The 26564-nt window shown below is 39.6% G+C and overlaps 1 protein-coding gene across 1 annotated transcript in view; it reads right to left on the bottom strand.

Annotated features, from left to right (window-relative positions):
• RANBP3L (RAN binding protein 3 like) overlaps window positions 1–25989 on the bottom strand; it is a 44495-nt gene extending 18506 nt beyond the window's left edge. Inside the window, exons 1-4 of the mRNA XM_090278876.1 lie at window positions 25625–25989; window positions 3824–3882; window positions 2930–2969; window positions 1701–1778 (exon numbers count right to left, since the gene is read on the bottom strand). Of these exons, the coding sequence (XP_090135002.1) occupies window positions 1701–1778; window positions 2930–2969; window positions 3824–3882; window positions 25625–25715 (268 nt within the window). The 5' untranslated portion in view covers window positions 25716–25989. The remainder of the gene's footprint in view (window positions 1–1700; window positions 1779–2929; window positions 2970–3823; window positions 3883–25624) is intronic.
• Window positions 25990–26564: the final 575 nt, after the last annotated feature.

Genomic DNA, 26564 nt, shown 5'->3' with positions numbered 1-26564 from the left:
CTAAAGCCTGTAACATGTCAGTAAGACTTAGAGGGGGTCTACTGAGTTAGAAACTATCTCTTCTGTATCTGACATATTGTTGCTCAGTCATGTTTGGAATGATTAATAGGAATATAAAGTCATTAATTTGAATATTTGGTGGTTCCCAGGTAGATGGGGATCAGTTAAAAGGAAGTGAATAGTCTATATCTTTTATTTGTAGTGGCAAGCTTTAATTAAAAAGGGCAGTTGGTTGTTCAATAGAAACAAAAACACACAAGCATATAAATCATAATTTTAATGTAGAAAATGTTCCAGCCATTTCAAATATTTCATTATAATAAAATAGTTTTACTTAGCAAAGCGTTCTAAATCTCAAATTAAAAAGAAATAATGTTTTAATTCATGAAAAGTAAAAAAGGAATCATATTCTAAATTTTAAAATATAAACCTAAGCATAAACTTTAGGATAAGAATCTAAAGGATAGTTGTGTATTTTGAATATATACTCCTATATTATAAACCATATTCATGGACAATAATAAGAAAAAGAAAGCAAGTTATTTTCTAGGGCTGCCTTGTGCAATATATTCCTATCATAACCATGAAATCCTAAAAAATATCATCAAGTTCAAAGTTTCTACCAAAAATGAACAGAGATAAACTGTCTGGGTTTGTGAAGTTTTTAAGGTATTCTTTCATATATAATTTGCTAAGACCTCTATTTTATTTGCCACTAAAATGTCAGCATTTTACAGTAGCTGAAAAAGAAAGACCTTGATTAAAGAGAATGAGTTTTGAAAAGTCAGTGTCAGGCTTGATGGAGGCTCCAGAAGCTCTTTATTTCCTCTCAGAACAGGGGAAGGTTGGGAGGTCAGTGAAGGATGAAGATCTCATTTACCTCTGGGGCGAGGCTGACACTAAAAGCAGATTGCAAACTGCTTGTACCATCAGGTAGGAAGTGGGTTTTTGCGTTTCTTTTGATTTGGATTTTTGCTGTTTCAGAAAATTTTCTATATCCCTGACGTAGAAAACTGTTTGTATTTTCATCAATAAAAATAAGGTGTGCCTCTGGTAGGGATTATAAGTGAATTTCCATCCAATTCAGCAAATATTTGAGTGCTCACTGCATGTAACACATTCTGTTGGGGATGCAGATGACCTCAAGGAGCTCGTTAAAGTGCAAGAGACGGGCGAATGGGTAAGCAGCTGCATTACAGGGCAAAGGGCAATGCCATTGATTATAAAAGGAATCACGAGTGCTTTCAGTGTAGAAGACAGACAAACGAAACCACTGATTTACTCAGAATGCAGGTCCATAGGTGAAGTTCTTATAAGAAAGTGTCGTTTTTAAAAACAGAAATATATTTAAGTAGATATTTACTTAAGAGAAAATGGCCACTTTCTGTGAAAAGCTAATACACACTTAATGCAGAAACTCTAGAAACAGCAAAATACAAAGAGCAGGAAAGCCAAACCAAATCCCTTGTAATCCCGTTGCCTGAAATTACCATTGTTCATTGTGGCTTTGTCAATGCTGATCAGTTGAATGTACTTAGGGTACAATCCATTTTATAGTCTGCTGCTTTCATATAACCATATATTATAAACACTACACAGTGGGGAGACTTTTTAAAATTATCCATTTGAAAAGTTTCTGTGAAATTTTACACCCAGAGTAAACATAACAGTGAACACTTAACTGTCAAAACTATACCTACCTCCTTGAGACTGAGATTCTGTAGTATGCAAAGGAAAAGATGAAGGCCTTATGCGCTTTCTTGAGAAACCATTACATCCTGCAAGAAATTCAATGTGAAGGGTAAAATTGCTTACAATATCAAATTATCCTCAACCAATGATATGGGCGGGGGGGGGTAGAATTTCCTTTTGTCTGTACAAATTATCATTTGATAACATGTTAACTGAAGCATCATTTTAAATATCGGGGTTAATAGCTTGATAATGAACCGACAGTCATGTCATCCTAGTAGGAAACCATCAGAAACAACAGTTTCAGCAAGAAATTGCATATGAATCCTGAGACCATATAGAGAAAGTTTTTGGTACATTGAGACACAGGCAGCAGAGAATCATGGGAGTTTAGAGTTGTTAACACCCCTGTTCTCAGGGAACCTCATGTCATCTTTCAAAACAAAAGCCAGTCAACTTTCATGTTTGGGTGTTTGTTTTTAATTTTAATTTGGAAAATTTTTTCAAATTTACAAAAAAGTTGGAAAAATAGTACAAAGAATTCTCATATGCCCTTTAACCAGATTCACCAATTATTAACATTTTCCCTTATTTGACTTATCATTCTCTATTTATATACATATTTTTCTGAATCACTTCAGATTAAGCTGTATTACGCCCCTTACACCTAAATATTTCAATGTGTATTCCCTAAGAATAAGAACATCTCTTATATTATCTCAGCATAATGATCAACTCTAAGAAATTTAATAGAACATACAATACGCTTATCTAACCCATCAACCATAATTCTATCCATTGATTAATAATGTCCTTTCTAACATTTTTCTCCCCAGTCTAGGATTCAGTCCAGAATCATATGTAGGATTAGACTGTCACAAGTCTTGAGTCTCCCTTAATCTGGATTAGTCCCTCAGGCCTCCTTTGTTTTGGAGAATTTAGTCCTTGTGTTTTAATAATCTTTTTATTTTTTTCATTTTGAGTTTTCATGCAGTTCAAGCTACATTTTCCTGTTGAAATTTCTTAAATTAAATTTGTCAGGATAATATTGGTTAATAGCATTATATACATTTCCAGCATCTGTAAATCCTGTTATGTGTGAGCACATAACACTTTCATGATTCAACCCAAGAAAAGCATTCGGTTTTACATAGTCCATGTCACATGCCCAAATTCTGGTGCCCACTTACTTTCTTTGTATAAGATTGATTTTGAAAGACAAGAGCTAAATGGTTACCATGTTCTGCTGCTTCATCCAGGGTTTCTTCTGCAGGTCTCTGGAAGGAAACAAAGCTGCCAGTGAGAGCTGTTCACAGCTGTACATCAGACTTCAGCCCTGCCCCTTTGTAAGAGAATTCTCAGAAGCCGGGTCAGTTCAGCTAGGCCAGGACCACACTGCACACCTGGACTCACTAGGCATGTATTCGAGAAAAAGCCAAGCCTGGCCTAGCGGTTTTCTGTTTCAGGGGCTGCAGAGTCCCTTGCTAAAGCCTCTGAAATACCAGCTCTCGGGATTCTGAAGCAGTCGACCTGACGTGGGGCCCACGAATCTGAGTTTTCAACAAGGGCTTGGGGGTTAAGCTTTCTTTAGTGAGTTAGTTTCATGGGTAGTGACGGACATTACCTGCATAAGCAAGAATGAGTAACGAGGAAACACTAATGAAGATGAAAGTGAGAATGCTACACATCTTCTCATTTGTCTTTCAAAGCAGGGGATCTTAGTACGATGCTGAAAAAAGCAGATAGGGTCCTTAAGGTCCCTTTTAAAATCACATATCGCAGTTTACAACTTATTTTACTCCCAGTTTTAGGCCAGGTTGGGGGTAGAGACCCATGAGGAGCCTTGGCCCTTCGAATCGCTTTCAGCCCCGCCCTTTTCCAGGTCACTCCAAAAAAAATGTATAATTTAGTAAAAATGGCATTGCTTCAAGACAAGGCCCCTGGCTTCCCATTTCAGCCAAAGTGCTGACAGCAAATTCCCTAGGATATAAATATTCCGGAGGCACCACTCCGCGGAGTGAGGCATAGGCGAGTAAACTAGTTCGGCAGAAATACCACTTAGTATAACTGGCTCCTTGAAATACACTTTTCTTTGTCAAAGAAAAATCAAAGAGAAGTAGCTTGATCTTACCTTAAAAGTTTGTCCTCTCTTTTCAAAAACAAATATTGGTTGAGCAATGACAGATTTTTCTGTTAAAGAAAAAGAGCAGGCAAACAATGAAACCATATTCTGACATTTCTAATACTAACTAAAAATATCTGAAGATTATTTTGTTTGCCTTTTTTTTTTTCTTTTTTCTTTTGGGTAAAATCTAAACTGTTTTACATGAATGCTATAAAGTGAATATGTAAAAATAATTTTAATAGTTAATTACAGAAATAAATACTTGGGGAAAGTGATAGTAATGTATTTCCATAAATAAAGATCATCCTGTTAAAACAACATGCATTAAGTGTTTAAGGAAAACAAAATGTAATTACCTGCCTTTAGAATCTCACCAGGACATAGTGATTAACATCTTTAGTTTTAGAATAAAATGTTTCAAGGGGTGAAAAATCTCATTTAATAATAGTACTCCCACTTGGATCAGATCTCAAAGTATAGATGTTCTGCATTCCATTCTTAAAAATTATCTAGAAATAATTTATATTTCCTTGTCTAGAGTAGCCATATACTAAGACATGTTTTCAATATTTAGACTAAGAATTATTCCTAGTGTTATAAAGTAGCTAAAATTTGTCTTCAGTCCTTCCAATCTTATTAATCTTTTATATTTTCCTCTCTTCAGTAGGACAGTGGAGCTTGGGCTCTGGAGGTGGGTAGGCCCATGTTGAAATATAAATTTCACCACAAATTGGCTTTATACTTTAGGAAACAATATATCTGCACCTTAATTTCTTCATAACAGTACTTACCTCACAGATTTATGTGACAATTAAATGGATTTTTAGATCTAATTACTTAGATTTTAACAAAACAAATAAAAAAGCCCTTAAAAGAGATATTAAATATATGGCATACCAACAAATCCCATTTCAAAACTCATAACTGACATTGCTAACTTATGACAAGACTTTCCAGATGTGCCCAAATATGACCTCAGAATTTTTCTCATTATAGCCTTCCAGAAGCCATTACCAATAGTTCGTCCTGTCACGCAAGCTGAAGTAATCTGCCGTCCCTAGGCCAAATAAATAAATCTCTAGCTGAGGAATTTCAAGAAACTACCAGACAATTCAGACAATTACATCTTTTAGATACCAGAAAGGGGTGCTCCACTATCCCTCAATGTCATCCAGAAGAACGTCGTAAAGTCCGCCAGACCACCCTCTGCCAAGCTCCTGGGGTCACATGGAATTAGACACCTTCTTTCAGTCCAATGACGTAAACAGTTCACTTCTTATGCAAGTGCTTCCTGCCCTGTCTGCCCTGGGAACCGAGTGAGCCCCAGCACAAAATGCTTAATAGCATATTGGCAATCCCATCCATGCTAAACTATAGCTCAATTCTTGGTCTCTCTCAAACGAGCTCCTTTCCCAACAATTCCATTAGATTTAAGAAAGGAGCTAGTGTGACTTTGAAAGGAAAGAGTTTGTGAATATGCAGGGGAATACTTAAGAATTAGAATAATGAACGAACCTCTTCTGAACTGGATTTAGGATAGTCATTCTTAAAATAGCATGACTTAGCCTATATCAAAACCTTCAGCTAAGCATGGGCAAGAGTGACCTGGAATGGTAGCATGAAGGAGGCAATCACAAAGGTGTACTTACAGCTTGGAAGGCGTAGGCTAAAGTGGGAAGGTCGTTTTTATTCATTGAGTCAATAAATATTTATTGAACATCTTTCGTGTGTGTGCCAGCCACTGTGAGGATGCAGGTACACATTGCCTGATTGAAGGTATATTAGCCTCACCTTCCCTCCGTGACACTGCCCAGCACATTAGTTAGCAAGCAGATAATCTCCTAACCTCAGCTTCCATCTAGATTTCCTTCCCCTCTTCCAAGCAATTCTCTAGGCGCCAAAGACAAAGACAAACTAAGCAGTTATTAAGCTATTGGGTCCATCCCCATCTTCACACATGATTCACTAGGAAAATTTGAAAATAAAAGCCAAGTCCTTGAAATTATATTTTAAAAAACTTATCCTTTATTCTTGATATTTATAGACCAATCATCTATTTAACAAATAAGCACTGAGGGGCGACTATGTACAGGACACCTTGTAAGGTAAGAGAGAACAAGTGGTCCAAGATGAGGCTGAAGACGAGGGTGGAGCTCTGCAAAGCCTTGTAGCTTGAGCCAGGAGTTTTGTTTTTATTCCAAGAAAAATGGGAAACCAGTAAGGGATTTGAAGTCGTGGCATAATTCACTCTGAGGTGCGTTTGTTATTTAAGGTCACTCTCTCTGCTGGTGGAAAAAGGACTAGCGGGGGAAGGGACTGAGACAGAAGAAGTAATTAAGATGCTGGTCTGAATTCTAGAATAAAGCTTACTAGGTTGTTCTTTATTTCCTTGTTTATCTGGTACGTATGCTTTTTTGAGGCAAATGGAATAATTACAAGTTTAAAATACAGTATTCTGTTAAAAGGAATGAAGATGAAGGAAAGGGGAGAAGAAACTAAAAAAACTTAAAGATTAGTTTAGATTTTTGCCAGTTTTAAGGTTCATGTAACATTTAACGAATCCTGATATTCGTTGTTGGTTTTTGAAATACTTCATTAAGAGAGGACGTTCATTCATCCCAGAGATATATTTAAGTACTTGTTATATACAGGAAAGGACACAATGTACTATTGACATAATTCAATCTCAGTTCACCCGTAACTCTGTTCCACAGTGGAGGTATGCTGTGGGCCAACGGCCTTTTATGCATTACCTTGTCTAATTTAACCATTTTGTGGTTTAAATATGATTTCTACCATATTTACAGACACTTACTTACAGGTGATCCTGGCTGGTTTGGCTCAGTGGATTGAGCGTCGGCCGGCGAGCTAAGTGTCGCTGGTTCGATCTTCCAGTCAGGGCACATCAGAGAAGGAAAACTCTGACTCCAAAAAACCTCCACTGCCTTGCGGCATACCTCTTCAGGGGAAAGGCTAAGGGAGTAAACCCCGACAGAAAATCTGGAGCCGGAGTCCCTAAGGCGGTTTGACGTTGTAGTCAACACCGGCAACTCCTGCGGCGCACCTGAAGCCAAGCTGTATTGACTCCGTCTTTCCCTTGGACCCTTCAGCTGCGAAGAGAGGGGGGGTCTGCTGCATGGGCAACAGCAGACCCTCCATATCACCCTGCCCAGGCTCTGTAGCTTCAGCTTCACTGGAGAGGACACTCCAGCGTCATCGTAAGATGTCGATTCAACACGGGAGGAGACAGATACCGTGTCACTCCCGAGTCGGACTGCACAGCCATTCTCGGCGGTGCAGATAGACTCTTAAGAAGCTACGCCATCGTCTCTCGAGACGGACGGCTGCCGACGACTTACAGGTGAGGAGATGAAGGCTCTAAGGGACCTGCTCGGAGTCATACCACTGGTCAGTGGCAAAGCCTTTCATCAAACCCAGGCTCCCTCCTACAAAATTATCAACCTTAACTTCCACCTGTCATACTGATACATGTCACATAAAGCTTTACCTGTAAAATGTCATGTTCTAAATGTATAATATATACAACCCAGCACCGTGCTAAGGAAAAAACAGTATAAAATAATGGCACTCATCATTTTTGCAGCTTTGTCAAAGTGAATTGGCTATACACATGTGCTCCTACTGCTACCTCCTGAATCAGAAATCACAATAAAATAATAACAAAGGGTTGGGTTTGTTTGGCTTGTCGGGGCTAGGGGTTAGAGAAGCCATCACAAAGGCAAGGAAAAACCAGAAAGAAGTAGCAGCAACAAAATTTTGGATGCTGAAAAGTAGAAGGATGACTGGTAACCCTTGGACCAGGAAAGCTGGACCTTAGCCAGCAGTGTGAGTGCTCAAAAGCAACCTGGTTTGCTCCCCTCAACACACACACACACACACACACACACACACACACACACACACACACACACACAGAACCACTGAACGTCCAGGAAGTGACATCACTAAGTACTTCTGAAAGCCGAGGTGAAGTTTGGCTGAAAATATGAAGTTTTAATGAACAACCAAGTACCTGCCCCCTTCCGCCACGCCCTGCCTCCCACCTACCCCAGCAGAAGACTGCAAGGTTATTTCCTAGAAAAGACAAAACATCAGTCAGAGTTTGAAGTGGGAGTTCTATAATGAAAAGAGGAAGAGTAGGTGAAAGCTTACGCGCTGTATTAGTTCTTTATGGTTGCTATAACAAATCACTACAGGCTTGGTGGTTTAAAACAACACAGACGTATTTCCTTACAGTTCTGGAGGTCAGACATTTAAAATGGGCTGGCAGGCTGTGTTCCTGCTGGGGCTCAGGGGAGGATGCATTTCCCTGTCTTTTCCAGCTTCCTGAGCCAGGCCTCATTCCTTGGCTTACGGCCCCACATCACTCCAGCTTCTGCTGTCAAATCTCCTCCTGGGACACAGACACGCCTGCCTCTGTCTTTATAACTGCTTTGTACCCACTGAATAATCCAGGATACTCTCTGCGTCTGAAGATCCTTAACTTAACAATCATGTCTGCGAGGTTTATTTCCTCACGTAAGGGCACATGTTCACAGGCTCCAGGCATTAGGATAAGGGCATCTTCAGGGAGGCATTGCTCTGCCCACCAAACACACAGGTGCCAGGGCCCTTAGCGCTCCCTTTCTGCCCAGTTCCTGAGATGCTGGCAGCAGTTATTCTTTATGCGTGTTTCCTCCAGGCAGGAAATTGGGAGGTTTTTCTCTGGAGACGCTGACCAACTCAAAAGAAAAGACCTAAAATACTGACAAAGGAATTCTCCACTGAATGGCCAAGCCAGGTGATGAGTCTCCAATTCAGGAACACATAATTGCCATTCAGCTTTTAATGAGTTCTCCTTTCTTAAATCCAAGCAGGCATTCCAGAATCACCAGACATAAAATGCAGAGATTATATGAATAAACAGGAGGATAGTAAATTGGATGAAAAAGACTACACAGAGAGTTTTAAGAAACAAACATATGTATTGCATATATATATGTGTATATATATATATATATATATATTTAATATCTTCATAGAAATGAAACACCTACGAAGCAAAGAATGCTGTTTTTAAAAAAAGAACAATAGAGAGCCCTGGCCAGTGTGGCTCAGTGGATTGAGCACTGGCCTGTGGACCAGAGGGTCGCTGGTTCGATTTCCAGTCAGGGCACAGGCCTGGGTTGTGGGCCAGGTCCCCAGTTGGGGGCGCACGATAGGCAACCACACATGGATGTTCCTCTCCCTCTTCCTCCCTCCCTTCCCCTCTCTCTGACAATGCATAAATAAATGAAATCTAAGAAATGAAAATTAAAAAATAATACTTAAAAAAAAGAACAATAAAGAGTAAGAATAAGCTTTTAGAAATTAGACTTTAAAATATGATAGGAGGATCAAAAGAATTAATATTGATCTTTAAAAATCAACAGAAGATTTGGAAAATAAAGTTAAGTAGCCTAGAAAGTGGAGCAAAGGAGCAAAAATGTAAAATATTAAAAAATAAGAAAACCCAGATGATCTGTCCAGAGTCACTTCAACACCTGACTAATATGAGCTGTAGAAAAAAGAGAATATGGAAAACAGGGTATAAAGTGTTCAACAAATAGATTATTAAAGTTTCCCCAAATTGAAGGACATAAGCTGCTAGATCAAAGAAGCCTGTCCAGTGCTCAGTTGGATACATGAAAACAGACACATCCCAGTGCACAATCATGAAATCTTAGAACACTGAGGATAGACAGAAAGGTCCTAGTAGCAACAAGAAAGAAGTAAAAAAGGTTAGATACGACAGGTCATGTATCAGAATGGCTTTAGGTTTCTCAACCACAGTGCTGGGAATTAGAAATCAAAGAAGCAATGATTTTGACGAGGGAAAATGATTTCCAGTCTGGAGCTATATACTAATATCAACTGTGACAACATGATAAAAACATTTCCAGCCGCAAGTTCTCCAAATATCACACATACCCCACATGCACCCATTCTCAGGATGCTTCTGGAGGAGATACTTTACCAGAAGTGCCAGGAACCCAAGGACCCAAGAAACAGAGAAACCCACTCAGGAGAGACAGAGGCAGTCTCCAGAATGACGGCACGGGGGCATCCCAGAATGACAGTGGCACATGGATCACAGACAGCAACCCATCTACGCTGGGGGGGGGGGGGGGAGGTCCCTGAGGAGACACCAGGAAAGATGGAACTAAAACTACTTGAACATGTCAAGGGTGAGAATATTTTGAAAGGATCTTTAGATGATTGAAGGAGAGTTTGGGAATTGACTGGTAATAAATACACAGAGAACAGAAAACAAAACGAAACTATGACACAGTTATTAAATCCAAGGAAAACACAAAGTTGGGCAAGAAGAGAAAAACAGTCACAAACCTTACACAGATCAATTGCAGTAGTTTCACAGTCACGATGATGTCAATATTGAATACTGATCTAATCAAAGTTAAGATACAATGATTTTGGAGAAATGGGGGAACAGAAAGTATGCATGTCTGTGATTGGAGTGAGTGTAGGGTCCAGAGAAATCTGTGAGAGGGATAAGAGTTCATTCATAGTGGTAAGTCAGTAGTAGCCTAAACATAAATGTAAAGCAATAGCACTGAAATGCCTGATATTTAGAGATACGGAGGTTACCAACTAATGAAAGCTATGGGAGTTGGATGGGGTTGCCTCTGGTGACCAAGAAAAGAGAGAGCAAAGGGGTAAGGAGGGGACCTCTGTTTTTCCCAGAATTGTAGAACCATTTGATTCTTTAAACCACATAAATATATATAGCTAAAATAAAATAAAATTTAAAAATAATTCCTTCCTACTATAATGTCAGACACCCATAGTTAAAGGACAAATCTCATTCTCCTTGCCAAAAATAAACTTCTTATTGAGTCACATTGCCTAGCAGGCAGGCTTCCAGTATCTTATTTCTGGAGCCTGACTGGTTTTTGCACAAAAATTAGGGTGTGAGCGAGATGGATTCACCAAGTTCAGAATGCATGTTTGAGAGGCATTTTATGTTCTTGCCCTTCACCTTTTTTCAAAATACTCCTCCAAGTCTCCAGCCAAGAATTCAGCTAGAGTGATAAAGATGCTCACAGGCTTGACAGATATGCTTAAGTATGGCAAACGCCTAAGGGAAGAAGTGAAGGCTATGCGAAATGAAATGAAGGAAAATTCACACAAAACCAATGGTGAAGGGAAGGAAACTGGGGTTCAAATCAATGATTTGGAATATAAGGAAGAAAAAAACAGTCGACCAGTATAGAATGAGGAAACAAGAATTGAAAAAAATGAGGAGAGGCTTAGGAACCTCTGCGACAACTTTAAATGTGCCAACATCTGAACCATATAAGGGTGCCAGAAGGAGAAGAGGAAGAGCAAGAAATTGAAAGCTTATGTGAGACAATAATGAAGGAAAACTCCCTATATCTGGTGAAGGAAATAGACATAAAAGTCCAGGAAGCACAGAATCCCAAACAAGCTAGACCCAAAGAGGACCACACCAAGACACATCATAACTAAAATACCAAAGGTTCAAGATAAAGAGAGAATCTTAAAAGCAGCAAGAGAGAAGCAGAGAGTTACCTACAAAAGGGTGCTTATAAGACTCAGCTGATTTCTCAAAAGAAACTTTGCAGGCAAGAAGGGACTGGCAAGAAGTATTCAAGATGATGAAAAGCAAGGACTTACAAACAAGATTCCTCTATCTAGCAAAGCTATCATTTAGAATGGAAGGGCAGATAAAGTGCTTCCCAGATAAGGTAAAGCTAAAGGAGTTCATCATCACCAAGCCATTATTACATGAAATGTCAAAGGGACTTACTTAAGAAAAAGAAGATCAAAATTATGAACATTAAAATGACAACAAACTCACAACTATCAACAACTGAATCTAAAAAATAAAAACAAAATCCAACTAAGCAAACCAGAATAGGAACAGAATCAGAGGTACGGGGATCATTTGGAGGGTTATCAGCTGGGACAGGGAAGGAGGAGAAATGGGGAAATGGTGCAGGGACTAAGAAGCATAATTGGTTGGTACAAAATAGACAGGGGGGAGTTAAGAATAATATAGGAAAGGATAAAGCCAAGGAACTTATATGCACAACCCATGGACATGAACTAAGAGGGGTGGGATTGCTGGGGGTGGATACTGGGCAGAGGGGAGCAAAGGGGAAAAAAACTAAGACTACTGTAACAACATAATCAATAAAATATACTTTAAAAAGTAAAAAAAGAATTCAGCTAGAAAATTATGCATATATGTAAGAGCATGGTTCTTCAGGATTCTAAAGTGTTAACAATAAATATAAATTTCTTCTTTTTTCCTATAAAATACATACCATAATCCCCCCACCCCCAAATTTTGAGTGGGTGGTAAGGTGTTGTCCCTACCCTTTATTGCCACATCTTTCCTTGGCACTCAGTCTCTGACAAACAAACTTATTTCATTGAGGAAAGTAATTGGAGGATTTTCTTGATGAATCATCTCCATGGAGGAGGTTTGAAAGGATCTATGGAGCCGAACACAGAAGAGGAGGAGGAAGACTGAGCATAGACACCTTCGGCTCAGAGTCCCAGTGGGAGTGGGAGCAAGCAGCTTCTGGGGACCCAGAGTTTCTGCTAGCCAGCTTCTCCCCTCTGGAGCCCTGCCAACTGCTTCTTGCTGCTTTTGTAGTTTAGGGGAGGTGAAAACCGAGTTCTCCCTGGACAGAACGAGGCTATGCGAGCCAGCACCTAAAACGTTATAGAAGCAGCCTTGGCAGGAAAGAGGGCGACAGCGGCCCCACTGCACAGGGGCAGAGGCTGCCAATTAGGTCGCCTCTACTTGCTCCCAGCACTGCGATTGTCCACTTGGACTGCAGCCCTGGCAGGCCCTGTCTGTTCCCGTCTCTTTCTTCCTGGACCTGTCCCTGTGTCTCTGCCACATCCTCTTCTCTAATTCTTTCCCCATGTGCCCTCTCTCACCCAGGTTCCAGACTGTCCTTTATGCCTTGTCCTCCTTCACTTGTGTCCAGCTGTCTGGTCAAAGCATGAATGTTAGAGCTGTGAAGTGAGAGAGTCCTAGAGCTGTGTTTTCAATGCAAACAGGGAAAATCACCCCATGCCACAGACTTTTCCATCTCTTTCTGTATATATGTTAAAGGGTTGTTAGGATTGAAACAATGTGCGCACACGAGGGCCCCTACCATAGCGTCCTCTTCAAACCTTTTTGGAATAAAGCAGAATATCAGTGCCTACCTATCCATCCATCCATCCATCCATCTTCCATATAGACATGTATCTCTCTAGATAGTCAGACAACTACATCCATATGTGCCTATATATATATACATACATAAACATATACCAATATGTCAGAGTACACGTTGCACAGAAGACATTCAATAAAAGTGAGACTCCCTCCCCTCATCCTCTCTAGTCCCCTGTTATATGTGGTAACCCTGCTACTCTTGCTAACTCTGGAAGAAAAGCCTTGTTCTTCCCCAAAGGTCTTGCACTCATTACCTTATTCTTATCACTTCCCACATGTTGAGCTCCTGTTTTCTTATTATTTGTGTGTGTGTGTGCACGCATGTGTGTGTGTGCGTGCGTGTGTGTGCACGTGCGTGTGTGTGTGTGTGCGTGTGTGCGTGTGTGTGCGTGCATGTGTGTGTGTGTGTGTGTATCAGGAACTTCCTCAATGCAGGCCATGGCCCGTAATAGCTTTAGAGATCCTTGCTCCTCAAAGTGTGGTCCAGACAGACCAGCAACATTGACTGGGAGCTTGTAAGAAATGCAGACTCTAAGACGCCACCCTAGACCTGCTAAATCAGAATCTGCGTTTGACAGGATCCCCAGGTGATTTGTATACATATTTGAGAAGCAGTCCCCAGAGCACTTCCAGGTTTCTGTCAACTGAGACCAAGTTCAGGAAGACGGCTGTGGAGATTCTTGGAGTTAGTTACTAAACCTATAGATGTTCTGAGTAACTCGACAATTAATGAGAAAATTATTATTATTCAAACCACACACTGTGGTTATTATGATTTGATGTAAGGTGAAGTTAAAGGCTACTCTAAAGACTTAAAAAGAAATACCCATATTAAAAATATTGAAATATCGCAATTGATATTGAAATCAATCATTCAAATATTCTGCTTGAGGTGGGGTTAGGGGGTGGAGGGACCAAGCACAATAGAAAAAAGAACTCATGGACACAGACAACAAGTTGGTGATTGTGGTAGGGAGTGGGAGGGAGGTGGAAGAGGGTTTGAGGGGCATAAATGATAATGGAAAAAATATCATTTCATTATTTCTCGAATTATTTCTTTGTTCTTTCCTGCCCTTTTAAAGTAACTACCAGAAGATAGATGTCATGACTAGTCGTTTACCCTTTGCCTTTTGAAATGCTCGGCGAGCTTCAGCTCTTGTCACTTGATCTGATCCTCAAGAGCTGAGTAATTAAACCCTTGTACCATGAGAGAAAGAAGGCTCTCAAATGATAGGATGTGTCCAAGGTCACACAGCTAGGACTTAGAGATCCCATACTAAAACTTGTGAGCACTGACTCCAAATCTAATGCTTTTTTCCTGTAAAAAACTTAAAAGTGTGTGTGTGGGGGGGAGGGTACTCCTTCCTGGCTTCCATTGCACATTAAATGCCTATTTTACAGCTTCTTCTCGCCCAGTGTTGTGATATGCCCAGGCAGTGATAGCTCTCGGGCTCCTACTGTCTGTATCAGCCTGGATGAGATGTGATCCCAGGCTGTGTGAGCCGCCCTGACCTTGTGTTTCACCATCTGTAAACACTGCAAGGTGCTTCACATATTCTTGCCCTTTTCTGTTCGTATTGACTCCAAAGAGGTTTGTTCGAGAATGGCAGCAGACTGATGGAATGGTGAGTCTAGCCAGTTAAAATCCCCTTGTCAAAATTTTTTCAGCCCCTGGCAAAAATAACTTAGAAGAACGTTTTACTTTTAACAAAACATATCCATTTCTCTATAAATAAAACTATTGTGATAAAGTTCCTTGCAATCTGTGATTACTTGAATATGTTTACTATTGCCAGAAATAGCTGTTTTGCTCTTCCTCTACTGCGTTCCTTTCCTCGTGCCAGTGGGGTAATAAAGATGCCGACTATGTCCTGAGATGTGCTTGGTCAAGTCGGTACCATTTGGAAATACATATTTCATTTGACAGCAATTACCAATCCCATATTTTCCCCTCAGAATAACTTGCAGTGTGAAAATGCTTCCATATGTTAGAAATGCGTCCCTCAATTTTGCTGAAATTGACACATAGTCTAGGTTTCATGGCATGTTGAAGGTAAACAATTTGCAGGTACATGCACAGGCTTAAAATGATCTCTTAGAGTTAATTTGAAGAAATTCTCTGGTGTTTTCGGTGCTGCTAAAATTCAAGAGGTGATTTTGACGCAAAATACCGTATTAGTGAGAATTAAATCACTTCACAAAGACTATTCACAAGTCAACAGGGCCACAAGAGAGCTTCATATATTGAATTCAGATCAATGGAAGCCCTTCCTCTTCAGTCAAGGAGCACATTCTTTTGAAATTCCTTCACAGCATCCAAGGACACAGGCCAGATGGGGAGGCTTGATCGCAGCACCTCCTAATTCCAAACCTGTTCTCCTTAAAAGCATTCCCCTTTGTCCTGCGCCTCTGAGCAAGGAAGGGGAAAGGCTCCTAGTCTTCCCATTGCCACAGGAACAAGTGGATGTTAATGCAGTGGGAACAAACCCTTGGAAGCGAACACAGGAAGAAGGGAGAGAGCGGCACCCAACACGCTCACAGGCCCTGAAGGTCTAGGCCTCATTCTCCCTGGAGCTCCCAGGAGTCGCAGCCCGGCTTTCATCTTCACTCAGAGGGCCTGCCGGGCCCTCGGGCACCGACCAGCCTCGGGAACACCAGGTGCCCGCTGCAGGTGGCTCTGCGCAGACAGCTTATCACAGGGACTGGCTTGGGTTCCCCCAAACGAGTCGTAGACCTTCCCGGAGACAGTCGTTCAGCATGCTCAAGAAAACTACAAGAGAAAAACTTGGACTCTTTATAAAATGTATAAATTCATTAAGGCTTGAAAACTCCTCAAGAAAATTAAAAACAATCCTTTCTGTTTATTTTCTTTCCTTCAGGCTTTCGTGATCATTGAAGCATTACAAGTCAAGGGGAAAGGATTAGAGGAGATACTGTAATTATGTGATGTCTCTTTATTCAGTGTTTTTGTTTTTTTTTTTCTTGTAGGAGAGATAGCCAACATAAAATTTACCATTTTAAATGCATCGTTCGGAGACATGAGGTATATTCACATTGATGTTTTACCGTCCATTTCAAGAACGTTTTCGTCATCCCAAACTGAAGCTCTGCACGCATGAAACACTAACACCCAGTGCCGCTCTCACCCCAGCCCCTGGCAACCACCCTTCTACGTTCTGACTCCCCTAGGTACTTCATATAAGGGGAATCATACAATATTTGTCTTTTGGGGTCTGACTTATTTCACTCAGCGCAATGTCTTCAAGGGTCATCCACGTTGCAGTACATATCAGAATTTCATTTCCTGTGAGGCTGAATAATATTCTGTTGTATGTGTATACCATATTTTGGACCTTTTTTCAGTCAGCTTTTCCTCAGTTGCCGCGTTCTCCTTTCTTTGCTTCCCTTTGGCCCCATATTCCTCCCTGACATCACCTTCTTTGCCCTCCCTGCACATATTTTCCCCCTCCACTCTTCCCATTTCCCCTTTCCCCCCACCTTACATACTCATCATTTTCTCTACCAGACTAATATTAAGATCCTTACCCATCAAGTAAATATTCTTTTATGAGTATTTTAAAAAATGAGGTAAAACAATTTTTTCTAGTTTTAATTTCTAAAAACCACTTAAATGCTTTTAATAATGTTGGCCCTCATGCCATAAATGTCTTAGATGTAGATGGAAGTGTAGTCCCAGGTTTCTGCACTGACTACTAACTTTGCGTGGGTTACTCCTCTCCTCTGGTGTCATTTTTCTAATACAAAAATCAGTTGTGCTCTGTGATCTTTGACGCCTGAACATTCAGGGGCTCACGAATATCCATCACGTGGATGAACTTTTGAGGAAGAGCATGTAGATTCACGTGGTCAACATGTGCCGCCTGCTGTGAGCACCGTAATGGGCAATAACATTGTTGTGTGTGTAAGCCGTCGCACGGGAGGCCTGCTCACCAAGCCGGAAACAAGTCTGGCGTGTAAGCTATGGTGTTTTTTGAAGATTTCTTCTTTATTTCTTTGTCATTAAATTGGGGGCTACTTGTTTCCTACGAGTCCTCTAAACTGACTTTGCTATCAAAACAATCACTTCTGCTCATTAATTTTAACTTAGTCAACTTTGAAAAAGAAAAAATGAGGAGGATGGAGGGATTAAACAGAACAAACAAAAAAAAAAAGAGAAAACTTACGGACACAGATAACAGTGTGGTGATTGCAGGGGTTGGGGGAAAGAGGGTAGGTGGAGGTCAAAGAGGGATAAATGGTGATGGAAAATTTTTAAATAATAAAAAAGAAAAAAACAGCAAATAACACCAAAACTTGAACCCATACTTGAGGAATGAAGCGCCTTATAACACAGTCGCTCTTATTAAACAAACAGAAGCCCATAATCTGTAGGTGTCTTACCCATGCTCAGTTTGTAAAAACACATACACACAAATTTTTATCTGTAACTTAATTTCTTCGCAGACAGCTTAAGTTTCACACAGCCAACCCTAGACCAAAATGGTCCACTGCCAACATTGAAAGGCTTTGTCCTTTTTTTATTCTTTTCTCTCTGCATGGCAACATCCTTCCCTGTTACAAATTACTTCTTTTCTCACAAGAAAGGATTTGTTTATATCAAATTCTTTACATGTTCTGATTATAAGTCCTTTATCAGAGCAATGTATCATAAGTGTTTTCCCATTCTTCTTTCATTAAAGTTTCTTTTAATGAACTGATATATTTTTCTCCCCCTCCCCTGTTCCCTCTTATCACTGTCAGTCTATTCCTTGTTTCCGTGCCTCTGGTTCTATTCAGCTCATTTGTTTGTTTTGTTCATAACGTTTCACTTACAGGTGAGATCATATAGTATTTGTCTTTCACTGCCTGGCTTATTTCACTGAGCATCATACTCTCCAGTTCCATCCACGCTGTTGTGAAAGGTAGGAGTTCCTTTGTGTAAATGTACCACAGTTTTTTGACCCACTCATCCACTGATGGGCACTTAGACTGTTTCCAACACTTGGCTACTGTGAACAGTGCTGCTGTGAACATAGGGATGCACAGGTTCTTTTGAATTGGTGTTTCAGGATTCTTCGGGTATAATAGCAGCAGTGGAATTGCTGGATCAAAAGGCAGAGCCATTTTTAGTTTTTTGAGGAAATTCCATACTGTTTTCCACAGTGGCTGCACCAGTCTGCATTCCCATCAACAGTGCACTAGGAGAACTGATATTTTTAGTGATAGTCTAATTTATCCATTTTTTTTAGAGTTAGTACTTTTTGTGTCTGTTTAAACACTTCCTATTCAAATTTTGGGAAAATATTTTTCTATGCTTTCTTCCAGAAGCTTATAGATTTAGCTGTTGTGTTTTAGTCATATACCATCTCAAATTAATTTTTGTGTGAAGTAGGTAATGAAGTTCATTTTTTAGTGATATGTTTTTCCATTTGTTCCAGGACTATTACAGAAAAGACTAACTTTTCCCTTTTTGAATTATCTTGATATGTTTGTCAAAAATGTACTGACTAGATATGAATGGGTCAATTTATGTGCTTTCTCTTCCATTTCAATGATTTACTTTACTTATACCAATGTTATACCATCTTGATCATTATAGCTTGAAATCCAAAGTGTAAATTGTCAAATCTGTTCTTTTTCAAGATTGACTTAGCAATTCTAGGTCCTTTGCATTTTCTTATACATTTTAAATTGGCTTGTCAGTTTAAAAAAATGTCTGCTGGAATTTTGACTGAAATGGCTTTAACTCTCTAGATTAATTTAAGGAGAATTGACATCTTAATAATATTGAGCTTTCCATTCATGTCTTTAGCTCAGTCTCCCTTGGCTTCTCCCTGTGACATGTATTTGTTTTAAGTGTACAGAGCTTGTGTTAAGTTCATTCTTAAGTATTGCCTTTTTTTTTCATTAAAATAATATTTTAAAGTTTCAAGTTTTAATTATTCTTTGCTAATATATAGAAATACCATTTTGTTTTTGCATATTGACTTTGCATGTTGTTATCTTGTGGCCTTGGTAAACTCATTTATTAGTTTATTTTCTCTTTAGTAGATCCCTAAGGGTTTTCTACACTATCAATCATCTGTAAATAAAGATTGTTTTACCTCTTTCTATTCTATATGTAAGTATTTTTTGTTTTTTGGGTTTTTTTTTTCTTAACTTAGTACACTTGTTCGGACCTCCAGTCCTATTCCATAATGTTGAATAGAAGTGATTACATTGGACATCCTTGTCTTCTTTTTACCAATCTTAGTAGGAAAGTGTTAAGTATTTCATTGGCAGTGAAAGTATTACTATGTTAGCTGTAAAGAACATTTTGCAAATCTTCTTTATCAGGTTGAAGTTCTCTTCTATTTCACATCCTTCTAGAGTTTTTACATGAGTGGGTATAGAAAAAAATGAAAGTTTTTTTTTTTTCTTTTTAGGTCCAACTTCAGAAATGTAACTGGGAATAGCTTTGGGCAGCTATGGCTTTTTAAAAATTGTAGTAAACCACACATACCATAACATTTACCATCTTAATTATTTTTAAGTATACAGTTCAGTACTGTTAAGTACATTCACACTGTTCTGCAATCAATTTCCAGAACTCTCTTCAGCTTGCAAAACAAACTCTACCATTACAGAATAAGTCCCCATTCTGCTTTTTGTCTCTGTGACTCACTGCAGATATTTCATATTAGAAAAATCATACAGCTTTTATCTTTGTTTGATTGATTCCTTTCACTTAGCATAATGTCCTTGTTATTCACTCATGTTGTAGCATGCGTCAGAGTTTCCTTTCTTTTTAAAACTGAATAATATTCCATCGTGTGCACATAGCACATTATGTAGCCACTCATTTGTCAGTGGGCATGTAAGTTGCTTCCACCTTTTGGCCATTATCAATAGTGCTGCTATGAGCACTAGGGTACAAGTTTGAGTCCCTGCTGTCGCTCCTTTTGGTTATATACCAATAAGTAAAACTGCTGGATTGCACAGAATTCTGTCTGTGGTTTTAGGAACTTCCATACTATTTTCCACAGCAGATGCACCATTTTATATTCCCAGCAACAGTGCGTAAGAGTTCTAATTTCACCACGCTCTTAACAACACTTGTTATTTTCTAGTTTTTTTGATAGTAGTCATTCTAATGTGTGTGAGGTGGAAACATGTAGTTTAAGCCATTATATTATATATTTGTTCCGAATCTTCATATATGTGCCATCTACTAAGGAGGCTTATTATAAAAAGTATGTCTATACTGAGTGGGAGCTTGAACATGATAAAGTCTAATAAAATTAGTTTTTTAATTATTTTTAAATGGTCTATATTTGTTTCAGCCAATGTGGGCCTTTAAATGCCAGCAACAACTTTGCAGATAGAACAAAGGTTATTTGAGCTTTTTTGAAGAAATGTGTGTAGGTCTTCTCCCTTTGTCCTAGTTCATTTAACCACATATCACCCAAAAGATGTCACGTTGTCAATGCAGCAGCACTACTTTAGAATCACACAAAAAAAAGAGCTAAAGCAAATCTATGTTAAGGAGCATAATAAGTATATTTTTTCCTGTTATCTTTTCATATAAAAACCATTATTCAGTTATGTAACATTTATGGATTCTCTTCCTTATGGCTGTATCTTTATCCCCCAACACTTAAATTCTTTAGGAGTTCTAAATTAAGTATATTCATGGATGTGCACAGAGTATGTTTAAGGCAAATAGTGCATTCACAACAATCTAAATATAATTTGATTTCTATGGTTTAGGTTCAGAGCAAATCTCATGGCCCTGTACATAGTCACTAGTTATCTTTTATATTTGTATTTCCTAAGTTCTCATCTGGATTCAGTGCCCTCCGAAAGCCACAAAAGGAGTGTGGCTAAATAAAAAAGTCATCAGGTGGATGCAACAAAGTCAAAACATTACGAAATCAAATCACTTTTCACTTCACCCAAAAAGTTGGAAAAGTATCATTAGCTTAGCTGTCATTACTGACTTCCTCAGAAAAGACATAATAGAAAACAACTTTGGCAGAAAATCATCTTTGCATTTCCAGTGTCTAAGAGCGCATCCAGTACTTGGTTGCTATTCAAAAGAAATGTATAGAATAAATAAATGGCTGAGGGCATTAATCTGTGTTTCTTCACTTGCAGAAAACGCTGCTGGTATGACAAACAGAACATATCCAGAAAATCATGGCCATAGTGTAATATAATGAAGACTGTATCAGATCGTGGCCCCCCCATTTCTTGCACAGAACTTCAAAGGCCCTTTGAATTTCCGGACTGATAGTTGTGTGTCTTTGTTATGCTATTGAGGTGACTCAAGGTAGGCTCTTAGATAGTTTCAAGGGGGGAGCTGGACACAGCAGAAAACCCAAACAAGTATTTAAATGGTAGGAACTTCCAGCCCTGCCCTCACTCTCCAAGGAGGGGAGAGGAAACTAGGGACTGATTCAATCATAGCCAATGATTGAGCGAAGCATACCTAAATTATGAAATCCTATATAAAAATTCTGGACATTGAGCTTAGTGGTGCTTCCTGGTTGGTAAACTTAATGATGCACTGGGAGAGTGATGCACAGAAGCTTCTGTGACCCTCTTAGAACTTTCCCTCAGCATCTCTTCATCTGGCTGTTCATTTACATTCTTTGTAATAAAAGAGTGATTGGAAGTACAGAGCTTTGTTGAATTCTGTGAGTTGTTCCAGCAAATTAGCAAACCTGAGAGCGTTATGGGAAGACTTAAATTTGTAGATGCTCAGCCAAAAGTGCAGGTGGCTTGGAGACACCTGAACTTTGTACCTGGCATTTGAAGTGGGGCAGTCCTGTGAGACTGAGCCCTTAACTTCCGGAGTCTTCACCAACTCTGGGTAGTGTCAGAATGAAATTGAAGTTTAGGGAAGCCTGGTGGTGTCAGAGAATTAGTGTCAGAGTACACACAGAAGATCATGAGGGAACCCAACACATATTGAGTATCTGCTGAGAAGTTTCTCTGATATGGGTCAATGAAAAAAATTAAACATTGTACCACTAGAAATAATGAATTTATGAGACAGCTGTAGACAGCAGAAAGTGCGTTCAAAGTAACCCTTAATAACTACATAACCTTGGAAAAATTACTCAACCTTGAGGATTCCCAGTTTCTACATCTTTAAAAATGAGGATAATGATGCCTATTTATAATAGTTAATTTGTGCTAACTTGGCTGCACAGTAATGCCAGATATTTGGTCAATATTATCCTGGATGTTTCTGTGATGGTGTTTTAAAATGAGACTTACATTTAAATTGGTGGACTTTGGGTAAAGCAGATTGCCCTCCATAATATTGTTGGGCCTCGTCCAATCTGCAGAAGGTCTGATGGTCTGACGAGAGCAAAAGGCTGAGCCACCCTGAGCAAGAAGTAATTCTACCCGCAGACCACCTTCAGACTTCAACTGCAACACCGGCTGGCCCTTTGTATGAGTGTCCAGATTTTGGATTTGCCAGCCTCCATAATTGTGTGAGTCAATCTGTTAAAATACATCTCTATCTCTCTCATATATGTTTTTATGTATCTATCTACACACACACACACACCCATCCTACTTAACTGTGTTTCTCTGGAGAACCATGACTAGTACACTACTTCACCTGGTGGTTGTGAGAATTTAAATGAGACAATGTACTTGAAACCACTTTGCAAATTTTAAACATTATAAAACATAAGAATGGTTAAGTCTGCATGGTACATGTAATGTGTACTGAACTTTGTTGATGTTTTATAGACATATAAGTTAATGTTTATAGATGTGGTCTTAAACCAATGTTATAGATAAACAGATTTAAAATATTAAAGAAGAAGCTACGAGACAACAGCAAGTAAGGAGCGGAGCCTACTGGACTTCTGGTAGAGTGTCTGTTGCCCTGGCGTATAACTCCATGTGGAATAGAAACCACAGCTCAGCTGGCTTAGTTCAGCAACATACCCAACATCTGACATAGGGCTTTGCATGATCATTGTCCTGAAAACTGCTGAAGAAGAAGTGACTTTATCTATACGATCACCCCAGAAGTACATTTTTGTGAGTGACTAGGTGGAAATAGTTCAATACCTCAGAGTTACCATTGGAAAGGGTGTCTGTGTCGAACCTGGTCATGCCCTTGGAAGAGCTGAATGTTAATCAGTCATGGTCTGTGTGTGGAATAAAAGGGCTGGAGCCATGGACTGACTCGGGGGAGGTAAAGCCATGAAACCAGGTGTCTCGGTGAATAAACCCACCACCAGAACTCACTCTGAAACAAACGGCGTTGCTTCCTTGAACTTTTCTGATCTTTGCAAAATAGTTTAGAGGAAAAATCAGGGCCACTGCCCTGAATGCCTACTTTTAAACTCCAGGACTGTCACTGGGATGCTATTTAACAATGGAGCAAACACTGCCCAGGGTCACTTTTCAACTCAGATTTCTAGATGACATTTCTTGTAGCATCAACTGTCAGTTTGGATTGCATTAATATGCTTCAAAATTTTATGTCTTGTGGTTTATGGGGGCAGATATTTGAGACTCTGCTGCGGAAGAATATGGCTGCTTTTAAAACATTCTGGGCAAAAGCTTCCACCTGAGAAAGATCAGACTTTTAGTCTTGTTGGTATTTTGGGAAGTATGGCATCATAATGATATTTCCAGACTGCTCTGGATATGGCCAGCCAGAAAGAGGCCATCAAGACAGTCTGCCTTAAAGTAAAACAACAGTGGAATACTATTTTCTGCTTATAAAATTGGGAAAGGACTTTTAAAACAATACCCAGTTTACTGAGAATATATTCCTACACATCTATAGGAGGGCCACTTGGCCAAACAAAATAACAAAAGAACCAAAAAACCCCCATAAAACTTGAAAACTATGCATATTCTTTGACCCCACAATTTCACCAAGAAAATTTTTATCTCTGGAATGATTTACCTATTAAGTTATGTAAAACACAGTGTCTTGTAATAGTAAAAAACTAGAAATAAATACAATGTATAACAGTGGAGAATTACCTACAGGAACTTTGCTGCATTTATGTGAAGGAATAGTATACAACTGTTATAAACAATGATATAGAAAAATACATAATGACATGGAAATTTGTTCATAATCTATTTTCAAGTCAAAAAGCAGTTTATAAAAATGTACAGTCTATTTTTATTTTAAAATTATGCAATAGAATAATCTGTACATGTGTATAGAAGAAAAGGCTAGAAGATTATACATTCAAGTGCTAATAGTAACTAACTTTGGGTGGTGATTTTTACCATCTCTTATATAATAACAAGTATTACATCATTTTTTAATATTTCAAACAAAATGAGCAGCAAACAAAGAAAACCTATGATAAATTAGAATTATCTACTGCCAGGGGAGCAAGAATGCTCTACAGTGCTCTGATTCAGCCGTGGCACATGACAGGACTTTGATTCTAAAGCAGTTAGTTCACACTAATTAACATGAGCCCTGATGGCACAGGATGGTCTTAAAAGTTTTCTCTGTTTTTACTGAACACGAAGTATTTTCTGCCCACACTATGCTAAGCCTTGTACAGCATAGAAATGCATGTTGCAGGCAGGTGGCCTGACATGTTCACACACAGGTTAGCGCACAGATGCCACTCTGGAAATGGGAGGTTTCAGCCCTTTAGCCAACACTCTCTATGACATTGAAATCTAAACTGTGTCTGTGGGAAATAAATAAAGAGCTCATAGCCCAGATGCAGACATCGACAGATCCATCAACAGCTATTGAGAAGTTATCCATGTCTGGGGTAAATCCTTCATCTCTAGGGGGCGATAAGTCCTCTGTGACCACCCCCAGCCTTTTCTACAAATGTCCTTTGCTGTCCCTGACAGAATGAATTGGCAGGATCAGCTTATCTGTTTGTGTCAACCACCTGTCATTAACTGAGGCAGCTGGCTGCGCAGTGGGCTTGAAATTTTAAAAAGACCAAGGGTGAAAATAGCTGCAAGGTGGATGGTTTAGTCTGAAGGAGTGCTCACCATGGGAAACATGATGCTTTTCTCAGGCTGACTCCCGCTGATCCTGGCCCATGCAAGGGAAAGGGCCAAGAATATATTTACTTTGCCCACAAATGACTAAGGCAGAGATCCAAACAAATTAAGCTTAAACTCTAAGTGTAGAAGTACACCATTAGTGGTAGGACAGGGGAGTGAGTTCCAGGCTCACTTCGGGCTGCTCTCAGCAAACGCCCCCTGCAGTTGATTCTGTCTTGCCTGGGAGGAAGTGTTGAATTACACAAAATCTAGCCTACTCTAGAAAAATGATGGTGGCGAGACGTTTAAGGACATAAGCTTCAGAAGGACAACCCCAAGGAATGTGCATTCTTGACAGCATTCCATAGTCCCTTAAAAACCCAAGTTAACCCACCCTCATGTGTCACTATTCTCGGAGCTTAAAAACGGAAGCTTGTCAAGCATTTTACAACCAGAGATTCCCCAGACACTTCCCCAGCCCACCACTCTTCCAGGGATGCCCAGGGCCGGGTGGTTACAGAACACAGAACTCATTAGCCAGACTGACTCACCTTGCTGCCGCTGGTCCTCCGGAAGCTTTGGCCTGCAGGTGTGCAAACTGTTGAACAGGTGGTTGCTGCCTTCTCTTTGGAGAGCAGACATGGTACAGGCAGTACCACTGTGGCCGCAGTGTCACTAGGGCATGTCCTTCCCGTGGCCGGTCACCAAAAATGGTCTTCACAGGACACCCAGAACCACAGAGGTACATGCAGATCCTGTCGTTGTGTGTAGAACATTTACTTGTCTAATAAATTTCCAAGTGTTTCCTAACAATGATTCTTAAAATAAATATTCACCAATATAACTGCCCCTACCTATAAAGATGCCAGTACATTTGAATAAAAACACAAAATTATTCTTTCATTTCAAAGCATACTGAAATGATCCCCCTTATTGTTTAAAATCCTAACTATTTCTAACAGATTACAGTTTGGGCATTTTTTGATTCCTTCTGCTGATATGAAATCGAATGCCCCATATATTTAGAGAGGAGTGCTACAGTAATGTATACACAAGGGCAGGGGGGAAAGTTCTGCTGAGTTAAAGCAAGTGATTTCTAAGCCTGTGTTACCCTCCCAGACAGCGGAAAGTGAACAGCTCTTAAGGGAGACTGGAAGGAGGAGGAGCCCCGTGGGCTGGGCTGATTAGCATAAAGAGGCAGGCAAGAAATGGCATTGGAATGGCTTTGAAAAACAGTGACCAAAGCAGGGATTCTAAAAAGATGTCCTGATGTTACAGAAATCACACATCCGACTCCTGCTGCTTTGTTTGTAATTAAAACAAAAGCTCCAGGCAGGAGTTTATGCTGCATGGATATTCGTTTGTACGTAGGAAATCCGAAGGGTATCTAACTGGTTCTAAAAATGAGCTCGTGGAAATGTACTGCTGGGACTTCCAATTTCTGTAAACACCTTAGAGTCTTCAGAGGTGGGCAGTGATAGAGCAGCCTGC

This window comes from Furipterus horrens, unplaced genomic scaffold (assembly GCF_987537825.1).
Source record: "Furipterus horrens unplaced genomic scaffold, mFurHor1.1.pri manual_scaffold_5, whole genome shotgun sequence".
NCBI classification, from domain to species: Eukaryota; Metazoa; Chordata; class Mammalia; order Chiroptera; family Furipteridae; genus Furipterus; species Furipterus horrens.
This window is presented reverse-complemented; position numbering and strand designations above follow the sequence as displayed.